Here is a 14,826-nt window from a genome sequence, read left to right as displayed (position 1 = left end):
GTTTTCTCAAACATTAGTTGTCCCACAACATTTTTTCTCATACTTCTCACACTCACCTGGCTAATTAAAACATAGATTGTTGGGCAGCCCTGGTCTGGTGGCTCAGGGGTTTAACGCAACCCAGGATCGAGTCCCATATCAGGCTCCCTTAATGGAGCCTGCTGCTCTCTCTGCCTCTCTCTCTGTGTCTCTCATGAATAAATAAATAAAATCTTAAAAAAAAAAAAAAAGATTGTTGAGCTCTACTGTTGGTTCAGCAGATTAGTGGTTGGAACCACTGGCCTCAAATGTCTTTTAGCCTCTCAAGGTATTTCTGAAGATCTCTCCACCCCATTCTCTGACAACACCGCACAGATAATCCCTCATCTGAGGAGCACATTTATTGCCTCAGCAGCCTCTGCAGAGCTGCCTTCACCTCTTGGTTCTTGAGACTGTAGATGAGGGGGTTCACCAAAGATGTGATCACACTGTACTGAATGGAGACCACTCGCTCCAACACCGAGCCTGAGGCAGGGCTGATGTACCTGAATAGAGCTGTCCCATAGAACAAGAGTACCACGGTGAGGTGGGAGGAGCAGGTGGAGAAGGCTTTGGCTTGGCCCTCAGAGGAGCGGATGTTCAGAATGGCAGAAATGATTCTGGAGTAAGAGAAGAGGATCAGGGGAAGTGTCAGCAGTCCCAGAAATGCACTGGACCCTGACAGAAGGAATTTGTTGGCAGTGGGATCAGTACATGACAGAGGGAAGAGTGAGGGTAGCTCGCAGCAGAAGTGGGAGATGACATTGGACCCACAAAAATGTAACTTGTGGATGAAAAGATTATTCACTAGTGAGTTCAGAAACCCCATCACCCATGCTGCACTAACCATTACTATGCAAAGAGATCTGTTCATGACCATGGTATAGAGCAGAGGGTAGCAGACAGCAGCATAGCGGTCATAGGCCATGGCAGAGAGAAGACTGGCTTCAGCACACCCAGAGAGAAGAAAAAAGAAACTCTGGGTGATGCAGCCCCAGACCGAGATGCTTTTCTTCTCAGACAGGAAGTTCTGCAGCATTTTGGGCATAGTAACTGAGGAGAAGCAGATATCTAGGAAGGACAGGTGTCCAAGGAAAAAATACATGGGGATATGGAGGTGAGAATCCCCCCTGATCACGAGGATCATCACCAGATTCCCCATCAGAGTCAGGAGGTAAATTCCCAGAAACAGCACAAAGAGCAGAGTCTGGACGTGGCAGTCAGCAGACAGCCCAAGGAGGATGAACTCAGTGAAGAAAGTGAAGTTGTTCATGGTTGTTTATAAATTCCATCCCTAGAAAGAAATCAACAGTATTATAAAATCTGAATGGTTTCTAGTAATCAGAATATCACTCCCAAACCCTAAAACTTCTCAGGAAATACTCCTTTCAGCTTAAAATAGAAAAAGTAAGCAAGTTGAATATTTCCAGTTGTGACTGCTAATGGGTTGAATTTTATCTCCTCCTCTCCAAAAATATGTTGGAAGTCCTTAACCCCCAGTACCTCACAATGTGACCTTACTTGGAAGTAGGAGAATTGCAGATGTGGTAAGTCAAGATTATCTCAAACTGGAATAAGGTGGGCCCTTAATCAAATATGACTGGTGTGGAGCACCAGAGAAAAACAGACACACAGAGAGAAGACAGCCATGTGACAACACAGGCAGAGATTGGAGTGATGTAGTTGCAAGCCAAGGAATGCCAATGATTGACAGGCACCACCATAAGCTAGTAAGAGGCAAGGAGCTGTTCTTCCTTACAAGTTTCAGAGGTAAGTGATTTCAGACTAACAACCTCTACAACTGCAAGATAATAAATTTTTATTGTCTTAAGTCATTGTCTGGTACTTTGTTGTATCAGCCCTAGGCAACTAATGACAGTAACTTTCAAGGTTTCTTCTCCTAGGCCCTCCCCAACTTATCTCATTAATTCTGTCAGTGAATATGGCAAACATCTTTGGAACCTAAATCAAATTACATGCTTTGATCCTTAAAAGTGTATTTATGAAAATGAAAAAAAAAAAGGATGCTTCAAATGAAACTTTCAGAAAACAAACATTTAGTTGCAAGTCTTTATATTTCGGTTTGGGTGGTAAAGCCAAGAACTACAGAACTCACCATCTTATTGTAGATGGTCTCGGTTTTGGATGAAGATGTGGAAAAGGGACTTGGAAAATGCTAGTAGAGGTTGCACGAGGCTTTCCAAACATTTCAAGATCCTTCAAGGGTACTCTATCTCTCCAAGCCCATACTGGCAAAGCTGGAGAAATATTTGTGGGAATGAGTGGACATGCCTCAGGAAAGCTTGCTCTGTCTTCAAGCCCAGGAGGTTCTCATGGGATCTCACAGTGGGGAGATAAAGGCCCACAGAAACAAGGTGACTTGCTCTGCATCACACAGCTTATCAGCAGAACAGCCAAGAATTAAACAAAATGCTCTGCTCTCAGTTCACTGCTCTTTCTACCACAACACAGCCAGCAGAGGGATGACATCGTTTTCGAGTCATTTAAGGTACGCTTAGAGGACTATATAGCTGTGTCTTAAATATAGCACCGTGGTTAAAATTAAAAAGCTGGACCTAAGAACTGAGTGCTTGAGCCACTCAGTTAACCCTTCTGAAGGACAACTTTTCACATTTTTAAAATGGAACAATTATATCTGTCTCATGTGGTTGACATGAATTTATTTTAAAAGGCTTTTTGGTGGTTGAAGACAAATTTCTGAAGAAACTCTTCTAAGGAAAGGAACTACTAAAATGGGGGACAGGAAGAAATGGGTGAGCCTTGCCCTTCTTTGGGAATATTTGTAGTTAGTGGCATTGCCTTTTCAGATCAAGAAAACTTCTCCTTCCCAGTTCTGACAATAATAGCAAAGGCACCGTTGGGAAAAACCCACCTCTGAAACTTTCTAAGAGATTGAACTCCCAGACAGTCCTCTCTGCTGATTATTCTTGTTTGTAGACAAGGCATGATCTCTTGCTATCCCAAAAGACTTAAGATCTTGGAACTGTTAGTAAAAGTCAGGCAAGAGGTAATGAGGACTCCTTCTGTTTCCTTTACTCCTGCCATGGCATACATTTGAGAGAATGTTCTGCAGTTCTCCATCTGAATGCCCTCCCGACAGCTCCTCCATGCCAAAAGAAAGTTGTTTTAGTGCCAGGGACCATGGACATGAATGGAGGAGACAGGGAGAACCTAGATGGATGGAAGTGCACATAGACCAACATCTCATAAGATTCTATACCCAGGGTAAAAAAATTGGTCTACTTACTTACTTACTTTAGGCAAGATATTTCTCTTATGCTTGATTTTACTTCTTTTTCAATACCATGAGGGATCTGGATCAGAATGACTCCTAGTTATGCAAACACATGAAAAGTGGACCTTTTTTACCCCTATTGCTGAGCTGAATTATTCTAAATTTGGCTCCTGTTTGGGGTTCTGAGCCAGATTGCTTACTCCTTCACACAGCTGGGCAAGTGGGAGGGGACAGTGCTCTGGGTAGGCCTTGAGCAAAGTCAATTTTATAACCTCTATGGGGTCAGTTCTAGCTAACACCTAAAGGGCTGGTATTCTCTGCATTGGGACTTTCTGGGCCTTGCTAAAAGTCTTTCTATAGTAACCTACCTGAGTCCCGAGAAAAACTCCTGACCAGTCTTTAGGAGTCTTATATGTCTGCAGCCGTATTCTCTTTGGCTACCTCTTTGCCAAGACAACCCTAGGAAAGGAGCATGAGGAAAGACCCTAGGGAACCTGCTCACTGCCCATGGGGCAGTATCAGAGTCATTTGAGATCTGGTGTTGACTTTGAAGGGCTGGCTGTAATTTGGAAGCAGGGACACAGAAACATTTCCAGGAGGAGCACAAGGGATGATGCAGAATCTGATAAATAAAGCTCAGTTTAGGGTTTCTCAATCTCAACTATATGAGTATGTGCATACAGAGGCATGAATGTGCCTGCTAGCGCACATGCACAAATACCACCTACATACTCCTATAAAGTCTAATGTTCCCTTTTCTCTTTTGGATTTCCTCCAAACTATTGTCTTCGGATGTGTTATCTTTTTTCCATCACATCCTCAAATGGCCTTGCAAGAGCAATTAGAGCCATGAGGCTGGAGCCCTTTCATTTTTTTTTTAAATTTTTATTTATTTATGATAGTCACAGAGAGAGAGAGAGAGAGAGAGGCAGAGACATAGGCAGAGGGAGAAGCAGGCTCCATGCACTGGGAGCCCGATGTGGGATTCGATCCCGGGTCTCCAGGATCGCGCCCTGGGCCAAAAGCAGGCGCTAAACCGCTACGCCACCCAGGGATCCCCCTTTCATTTTTTTTAATTTATTTTTTATTGGTGTTCAATTTACTAACATACAGAATAACCCCCAGTGCCCGTCACCCATTCACTCCCACCCCCCGCCCTCCTCCCCTTCCACCACCCCTAGTTCGTTTCCCAGAGTTAGCAGTCTTTACGTTCTGTCTCCCTTTCTGATATTTCCCACACATTTCTTCTCCCTTCCCTTATATTCCCTTTCACTATTATTTATATTCCCCAAATGAATGAGAACATATAATGTTTGTCCTTCTCCGACTGACTTACTTCACTCAGCATAATACCCTCCAGTTCCATCCACGTTGAAGCAAATGGTGGGTATTTGTCATTTCTAATAGCTGAGTAATATTCCATTGTATACATAAACTACATCTTCTTTATCCATTCATCTTTCGTTGGACACCGAGGCTCCTTCCACAGTTTGGCTATCGTGGCCATTGCTGCTATAAACATCGGGGTGCAGGTGTCCCGGCGTTTCATTGCATTTGTATCTTTGGGGTAAATCCCCAACAGTGCAATTGCTGGGTCGTAGGGCAGGTCTATTTTTAACTCTTTGAGGAACCTCCACACAGTTTTCCAGAGTGGCTGCACCAGTTCACATTCCCACCAACAGTGTAAGAGGGTTCCCTTTTCTCCGCGTCCTCTCCAACATTTGTGGTTTCCTGTCTTGTTAATTTTCCCCATTCTCACTGGTGTGAGGTGGTATCTCATTGTGGTTTTGATTTGTATCTCCCTGATGGCAAGTGATGCAGAGCATTTTCTCATATGCATGTTGGCCATGTCTATGTCTTCCTCTGTGAGATTTCTGTTCATGTCTTTTGCCCATTTCATGATTGGATTGTCTGTTTCTTTGGTGTTGAGTTTAATAAGTTCTTTATAGATCTTGGAAACTAGCCCTTTATCTGATATGTCATTTGCAAATATCTTCTCCCATTCTGTGGGTTGTCTTTTAGTTTTGCATCCACCTGCAGAAGAATGAAACTAGACCGCTCTCTTTCACCATACACAAAGATAAACTCAAAATGGATGAAAGATCTAAATGTGAGACAAGATTCCATCAAAATCCTAGAGAAGAACACAGGCAACACCCTTTTTGAACTCGGCCATAGTAACTTCTTGCAAGATACATCCACGAAGGCAAAAGAAACAAAAGCAAAAATGAACTATTGGGACTTCATCAAGATAAGAAACCTTTCATTTTTTTTGATTCCCAATTATGAATGTATTTTTCTGCTCTTTCTTTAGTAGAGGTATCTGCCTTGAATCCAAGACTAACATCTGTATGTGTATTTTAGCTCCCATTCCATCCTGGGCCTCTGGGTCCTTCTCCTTCAACTATGCCAATTATCTGTTTTTATCATCAGTTTCTTTCTCTTTTTTTAAAGATTTTATTTATTTATTTGAGATATATAGAGAGAGTACACACAAGCAGGGGGAGGAGTAGAGGCAGAGGGACAAGCCTACTCCAAGCTGAGTTCAGAGCCCAAAATGGAGTTCAATCCCAGGACTTTGAAATCATGACCTGAGCCAAAATCAAGAGTCAGTTGCTCAACCGAGTAAAAGAGTTACTCATTTGTACTAAGGATATAAACGTATTAAAATATCTCTCATATTTAAAAGTATCCAGTTGACCCCATTTTTAACTGGGAGTGAACTGATTTTACATTGTATTACTCTACTTCTCCCATGTAACTTTTACTGAAAGTCTAACTTCACTATATTACCTGCCAAACTTTTTAGCTTCTTATGCCACAACATTCTAGATCTGTATCCACCATTCCTTTTCCTTCATGTTGCCAGTGACTTCTACAACCAATGTGACTCTAAGATGTAAGAAACATCACATTTTAGTCACATTTTCTAGAGTTGACTGGACATCTAATACCTGGACTCCACGTGGTTAAGAAAAAGTTGGGTAGAGGGAGTGATTATTCTTTCTGAGCCATCATGAAAATAGCCCTTTATCCAAGCCTAATTTTGGAAGGAGTCTGGAATTCTTCCTCAATAGGATAAGCTCAGGAGGAAGAGTAGTTTCCATTAGTGATGGACACCTTTTTTCATAAGCTGTAGGATGCTGGCTGGTATGGATGACTAGAAGTACTTACATTGCATACGATGTACCATAAAAATGTAAATATCAATTCACTTTTTTAAGGGATATAAGGCTTAGAAGTATTAATATAGCTTTATTATTTACTTATATGTTTATTAATACATAAACTACCACTTTACAAAAATTAATTTGATATGGTTATATTAAATTTAGTACTACTAGGTTAAAAAGCCTAAGTATTCTTTTAGTATATTCTTTGAGCAAGAGATCATGGGCAATAAATTTCCTTAGCCTTTGCATGCTTGCATATATCTTTAGTTATTCCACATTTTAAAATATGCTTTAATACATATCCATGGTTCAAAAAGTAAGTTTTTCTGCAATCCCTACTGCTCAATTATTTAATGCCTTTCTTAGATACAAGAATTGTTTTCCATTTTACTTGTACAAATTTCCTGAGATAGTCTATGAGTATAGCCACATATGTGTATATAGTATTTTCACAAAAAAATGATAGCATAGTCTATACCATTTTGTAACTATCTTTTTTTAATTATCAATTTATTTAAAAAATATTTTTTTGTTTATTTGAGAGGGAGAACTCGAGTGCACAAGGCAAGAAGGGGAAGAGAGAGGGAGAAGCAGAATCCCCACTGAGCAGGAAGGCCGATGAGGGCTTCATCCAAGGACCCTGAGATCACGTTCTGAGCTGAAGGCAGGACACTTAACCAACTCATGAGGCACCCCCTCAATTTATTTTGAAGACCATTCCATATTGATGTATACAGAGCTGCCTCATTTTTATTTTATTTATTTAAGGACTCAAAGGTCATAGTTCATGTTTCCAAATGAAAACAGTTTCTCAGACAAAGAGATATCAGAGGTAATATTTTATGAGCACATTGAAGACTGTGGTTTTTAGGATTCTCTTAATGGAGGATCATGTTTTCTCCACACAGAACACTGGCTTTTTTTTTAATTGATGTATAGTTGACACTCATTGTTACATTAGTTTCAGGTGTCAAAGTTTCTCCATTTTTAAATGGCTGTCTAATAGTATTGTATGGGAGTACTACTATAATTTATTTAACATGTACTTTATAGATCACAATAGCCAAGATTTCATTATACTTTCATTCATTCACCAAATATCTTAAGCATCTATGATGGCCAAGGAACTCTTCCAAGGTGCTCAGGAAGACATTAGTGAACAAACAGCTCCTTGCCTGCATAGAGGAATATACTGATTATTCTTGTATATGTTTCCTTTTGCACACTTGTGAGATTATTGGTAAGATTAATTCCTAGGAATGATATACTTGATCAAAGCATTTTTGATAGAGATTTCCAGATTTCTCTTCATGAAAGCTGTATGAATTTAAAATTCATGAGCAATGTACAATAGTGCCTATTCCCCATACTTTTGCCAACAGTGCCTTATCAAACCTTTTGATCTTTGCCAAGCTAATAGTTAAAAAAAATCTCATTGTAGTTTTATTTTGCATTTATCTCCATTTTAAGTGAATTTACACATATTTTCATAGGTTTAAGAGCCTATATATTTTCTTTTTTGGTGAACTCTCTGTTCATGCAATTTGTCCAGTTTTATACTGGTTAGTTGACTTTTTTTCGTTCATTCATAGCCACTCATCATATTTTAGAGAATTGAGTGATATAAGTTGCAAATTTTTCCTAGTTTTTTTGTTGTCTTTTTAATTTGTTTAAAGTTTCTTCTTTGAATAACTTTAAAAATTTTGGTATAGTTCAATTTATTAATCTTTTACTATGTAGTTTTAACTATTTTGGTCATACTTACAAAGACATTTTACTTGCAACATATTTAGAAATTCTACATTTTTGTAGTTTCATTAATTTTCTTGAATTCACTTGGAATTTATTTTGGTATAAGACAGGAATCCAGTTTCATTTTTCACACTGAACTCCCAGTTATCCCGTGCCATGTAGTGAATAATCCGTCTTCAGCCTATTGATCTGAATTAACACCTTTTCCATATTCTAAGTTGTCTGTATACATATGGGTTCATTTATGGGCTATTCTGTATATTCATGTATGTCTGAATTATTGAATCCTTAGAATATGTTTTCATATCCTGAAGAATTAATCCCCCACTGCACCTTTTTCCTGGAAATCTGCTGATAATTCTTGCTTTTTTATTTTTCCCTAGAAATAAATAATTCAATTCTAAAAGAAGCTTGTTGCTATTTTTATTGAGACCACATTAAATCCATAGGCTTTCTAGATAGATATGAAATCTGTGGTCTACTGAGTTCTACCATTCAATAATAGGATATGCCTTTTATTTGTTTAAATCTTCTTTTTGGTTCCTTGATAGAATCTTAAAGTTTCTTCTGAAAGTTCTTGCCAATTTTGCTTAAGTTTATTCCTAGGTATTTTACATTTTTTCATTGCTACTGTAATGTTAAATTCTTTCATTATGCTTCTAATTGGTTGTTATCTGAAGATATAAAGACTATTGATTTATCTTTTTATATCCAGTCACTTTGTAAATTCTCTTATCATTTTTAACAGTTCTGAGTATAAATCTCCCAGATTTTCCAGGTAAACAATCATAAACTTTGCAAAAATCCTAATGTTACCTTCTTTTCAGTTTTTATTCTTCATTTCTTTTCTTTTTTCATTGTATTCGCTAATATCTCTAGAGATATTCCATGAATATTTAATGCATATATATACATATAAATGTATTTACAAAGTAGTGATTATTAATTTTTTATTTTTATTTATTTATGATAGTCACACAGAGAGAGAGAGAGGCAGAGACACAGGCAGAGGGAGAAGCAGGCTCCATGCACCGGGAGCCTGACGTGGGACTCGATCCCGGGTCTCCAGGATTGCGCCCTGGGCCAAAGGCAGGCGCCAAACCGCTGCGCCATCCAGGGGTCCCCAAAGTAGTGATTATAAACGACTCCCCTTTCTCATTCATGGAAATGTTCTTAGTATTAGGCCATTAGCATAATGTTGGCTTTGGAGATAAACAATTACATAAACACATGTATATTATTTATTTATACATATTCATATATTTATATATAACATGCTAAATAATTTTAACCATATTTATCATATCAATAAGTGCAAACAATAAAAATCATTTATTAAAATTAAAATGTGTTATTTTAAGTTATAAGCCAAAATTAAATATAGTATAGACAAGAAACAAACAGAATAATTTCAAAATGAAAACCAAGAATAGATAAAGTTATATCAGATAAATAGAAACAAACAGAAGGCACATTGTTAAGATCTTAGTAATAGATAAAGTTTAACTATTGGTAAAAAGATCACTCATGTCAAAAAAGTGTTTTATAATTACATTGACTATTCTTCATGATAAAGAACTGATAATTGTGAGTAGCTCTATTTCAAAATAAAAACCATTAGCTTCCAAAATAATCAGAAAAGCCAGAGGTATACTGAACCAAAATAGTAAAAGAGGCTTTAATTCAACTCTTCAATTCATCCTAGACCCAGAAGAAAAAAAATGAGAATGTAGATGATCTTAGTAATAGAATTTAGTTGTATACCTTTAATTCTATAATTCATAGGATATTTTTACTTTTTATTTTTTAAAGATTTTATTTATTTATTCATGAGACACACAGAGAGGCAGAGACAGGCAGAAGGAGAAGAAGGCTCCTCAAAGGGAGCCTGATGTAGGACTGGATCCAGGTACTCCAGGACCACGTCCTGAGCTGAAGGCAGATGCTCAACCACTGAGCCACCCAGGTGCCCCTCATAGAATATTTTTAAATGTACTTTTAATTTTATTTGGCTAGAAAGAAAATCTTAATATATTTTCACAAGTAGAAAAAATATAGATAATATTTTATTAAATTCAATAAAACCATAAATTAATTACAAACTCGTAAACCATCCTTGCCATCTGGAATATCTTATAGAAAAAAGGGATTCAAAACCAAAATTTGATAATATCTAGCAAATGTTTTGAAAAATACAAGATATCAATTATGGTGGAATATCAAACAGGAATAGGAAGAAAAATCCATAGCCTTATTTATCTTAATGATAAATACAGAACAAAAATAAAGCATTCAGCTTAAAAACTACTTAAATAGCCAACAAAATAAAGGAAAGAGCCAATAAAGAGACAAGCGGAAATAAATTAATAAGAAGAAACATCTGATTTCATAAATCCAAGAATTTGTCTTATGAAGAAATTGAATTACTCAATAAAAAAGAGGGAGGAAAAAAATCACTGAAATGGGAAATAATAATGCATAAATAACCACAGAGAAGAAACAGAAACTACAACCAACTAGTTATCATAAAATATAAGAAAAAAGTAGTTAAAGATCCATCTCCCCAATGCTCTCTCCTACTCTCCTATTGCTGAAAGCAATAAGCAAAGGATATTTCATTGTGATTTCTATCAAACCTTCAAAGAAATGATAGTCCTAATACTGTATAAGTTGTTCCATGAAACAGAAAAAGAAGAAAACTTCCAAGTTCTTTTTATAAAGGAAATATAACATTAATACCAAAGCTCCATGAAACAGCCCAAAGGGGGAAAAAAAAAACTAACTAGAATTGATGTAAAACATCCTAAGTAAAACATTAGCAAAGAAAATACATCATGATATTAATAAGTGATAATCCAAGACCTAATGCTATTTTTTGCAAGAATGCAATTATAGTTCAATATGAAGAAATTTCTTTCTTCTTTCTTTCTTTCTTTCTTTCTTTCTTTCTTTCTTTCTTTCTTTCTTTCTCTCTCTCTCTCTCTCTCTCTCTTTCTTTCTTTCTTTCTTCTTTTAGATTTTATTTATTTATTCGTGAGAGATACAGAAAGAGGCAGAGACACAGGCAGAGGGAAAAGCAGGCTCACTGCAGGGAGCTCCATGCAGGACTTGATCCTGGGACCCCGGGGTCACTCCCTGGGCCAAAGGCAGGTGCTCCACCGCTGAGCCACCCAGGCGTCCCTATATGAGGACATTTCTTAACAACTTCTATACTAACAGAGAAACTGAAAAATGATACAATTATTTCTGCAAATTCATTAAACATACATTTATTGAATGTTTACTATCTGCTATGCACTGTTCTTACTACAGGGGGTAGATTAGTGAGCCAAATAGATAAAAATCCCTGCATTCGTATTTGTTTGGAGCAGTGGAGAGCTTCAGAGCTTAAATCTGGAATGCCATTTTGACCTAATATAAAGCCTATACCGCTACACTGTACTTTTTCAAAATAAAATTTAAAAAGCCATCTTGAGTAGTGATACTAGTCCTCTATACTTTTCTCTGTACTTCCTAACTACTACAGCCAAGTACTCTTTTCAACACTAACTCACATTTTAAAATATTATTTTTTAAAGATTTATTTATTTATTTTTAAAGATAGATTTATTTATTTATTTATTTATTTATTTATTTATTTATTTTATGATAGGCACACAGTGAGAGAGAGAGAGAGAGGCAGAGACACAGGCAGAGGGAGAAGCAGGCTCCATGCACCCGGAGCCCGACGTGGGACTCGATCCCAGGACTCCAGGATTGTGCCCTGGGCCAAAGGCAGGCACTAAACCGCTGAGCCACCAAGGGATCCCCAATATTATTTATTTTATTAATGACAAATCTGAGGTGGCCAAAATTTGGTTTTTCTGTCATCACTCTTCTCACCCTTACTCCTTACCCACATCATCAATTCCACCACCAATTGACCAACCCAGAACTATTTCATTAGATGTGTTGAGAATATCAGTCCTTTGAGAAACTGCAATTTGGAAATTCACCTTAAGATATAGAAACACATGAGAAATACTGAATTAAAAACTGTTTGAGGGATCCCTGGGTGGCACAGCGGTTTAGCGCCTGCCTTTGGCCCAGGGCGCGATCCTGGAGACCCGGGATTGAATCCCACGTCGGGCTCTGGGTGCATGGAGCCTGCTTCTCCTTCTGCCTGTGTCTCTGCCTCTCTCTCTCTCTCTCTCTCTCTCTCTCTCTCTGTGACTATCATAAATAAATAAAAAATTAAAAAAAAACTGTTTGATTGGCTTACCATTTCACAAATTTATTTCATCTCCTAACATGTTTTAATTTTTTTGGTATTTTTTTTATTGGAGTTTGATTTGCCAACATATAGCATAACACCCAGTGCTCATCCGCCAAGTGTTCCCCTCAGTGCCTGTCACCCAGTCATCCCACCACCCCCCCCCGGCCCACTTCCCCTTCCACTACCCCTTGTTTGTTTCCCAGACTTAGGAGTCTCTCATGTTATGTCACCCTCACTGATATTTCCCACTTATTTTCTCTCCTTTCCCCTTTATTACCTTTCACTATTTTTTATATTCCCCAAATGAATGAAACCATATAATGTTTGTCCTTCTCCGATTGACTTACTTCACTCAGCATAATACCCTCCAGTTCTATCTACGTTGAAGCAAATGCTGGGTATTTGTCATTTCTAATGTCTGAGTAATATACCATTGTATACACAGACCACATCTTCTTTTTTTTTTTTTTTTTTTTCAGACCACATCTTCTTTATCCATTCATCTTTCAATGGACAACGAAGCTCCTTCCACAGTTTGGCTATTGTGGACATTGCTGCCATAAACATTGGGGTGCAGGTGTCTCAGTTTTTTCACTGCATCTGTTTCTTTGGGCTAAATTCCCAGAAGTTGCTGGGTCATAGGGCAGTTCTATTTTTAACTCTTTGAGGAACCTTCACACAGTTTTCCAGAGTGGCTGTACCAGTTCACATTCCTACCAATGCAAGAGGGCTCCCCTTTCTCCACATCCTCTCCAACACTTGTTGATTCCTGTCTTTTTAGTTTTCTTTTTCTTTTTTAAGATTTTATTTATTTATTCATGAGAGACAGGGGGATGAGGGGGAGGCGGCAGAGACACAGGCAGAGAGAGAAGCAGGCTTCATGCAAGGAACCTGATGTGGGACTCGATCCCAGGACTCCAGGATCACTCCCTGGGCCAAAGGCAGGCGCTAAACTGCTGAGCCACCCAGGGATCCCTGTGTTGTTAATTTTCATCATTCTCACTGGTGTGAAGTGGTATCTCATTGTGGTTTTGATTTGCATTTCCCTGATGGCAAGTGATGCGGAACATTTTCTCATGTGCTTGTTGGCCATGTCTATGTCTTCCTCTGTGAAATTTCTGTTCATGTCTTTTGCCTGTTTCATGATTGGATTGTTTGTTTCTTTGCTGTTGGGTTTAATAAGTTCTTTATAGAGAACCCAGAAATGGGCCCTCAACTCTATGGTCAACTAATATTTGACAAAGCAGGAAAGACTATCCACTGGAAAAAGGACAGTCTCTTCAATAAATGGTGTTGGCAAAAATGGACAGCCACGTGCAGAAGAATGAAACTACACCATTCTCTTACACCACACGCAAAGACAAACTCAAAATGGATGAAAGATCTAAATGTGAGATAAGAATCCATCAAAATCCTAGAGGAGAACACAGGCAACACTCTTTTTGAACTTGGTGACAGCAACTTCTTGCAAGATACATCTCTGGAGCCAAGGGAAACAAAAGCGAAAATGCCTATTGGGGCTTAATCAAGATAAAAAAGCTTCTGTACAGCAAAATAAACAGTCAACAAAACTAAAAGATAACCTACAGAATGGGAGAAGATATTTGCAAATGTCAGATAAAGGACTAGTATCCAAGATCTAGAAGGAATTTATTAAACTCAAGAGCAAAGAAACAAACAATCCAATCATGAAATGGGCTAAAGACATGAACAGAAATTTCACCAAAGAAGACATACACATGGCTAGCATGTTTTCATTTAGCCTCCATACATATCCTTAAGAAATCTCATCTATGTTCTTTTAAGGTCAGCAACTCCTAGAAAACAACTGGGTTGGGAGGAAATAGGGATTAGGGATAGTACATTATATTCTGAAAAAGGTAAACACACCAAAAACTTAGGTAGTAAAGGAGGAAAATGTAGGATGTTTATAAGCTTAGTGAAATGGACATTTTTATTTTGTCTTTCCTTTCTTTCCATTTATAGATTATTCATCATTTGCACAGAGGTTTCCTCACCCTCTGAGATTAAACTAGGTTGACATTTCAGAGATTAATCCCAAGAATGGACATGTAATCCACACAGAGCTGATCTCAGTCACTTAATGAGATCTAACATTAAGATATGTTTGGGGAGAGAGAGAGGGAGAAAATGAGAGAGAGAGAGTGTGTGAGAGAGAGCCTGACTCTACCTTTGAGATTTTAAACTGAGGAATATGAATCTAAAACTACCAGTGAACAACTTTACAACTTTCCTACTGTGTGAAGTCTTGAGAATGAAGCCAAAACAGTGAAGTTCAACTAAAATCTGGAGAGAGGAAAGTACAGAGGACCAAAATCATTGTTTGAACACCTGAATCCAGCTGTCCCTGG

At 38.0% G+C, this 14,826-nt stretch overlaps 1 protein-coding gene across 1 annotated transcript; it reads right to left on the bottom strand.

The window, feature by feature from the left end:
* Positions 1-379: 379 nt before the first annotated feature.
* Positions 380-1,291, bottom strand: LOC140616944 (olfactory receptor 5BS1-like). Its single transcript, XM_072797596.1, has one exon. The coding sequence runs from the start codon at positions 1,289-1,291 to the stop codon at positions 380-382; it is 912 nt and encodes a 303-aa protein (XP_072653697.1).
* Between the last annotated feature and the right edge of the window lie 13,535 nt (positions 1,292-14,826).

The sequence above is a fragment of the Canis lupus genome, chromosome 25 (genome assembly GCF_048164855.1).
Source record: "Canis lupus baileyi chromosome 25, mCanLup2.hap1, whole genome shotgun sequence".
NCBI lineage: Eukaryota > Metazoa > Chordata > Mammalia > Carnivora > Canidae > Canis > Canis lupus.
Note: the sequence above shows the minus strand (reverse complement) of the source record. Positions and strands in the feature narration are given on the sequence as shown.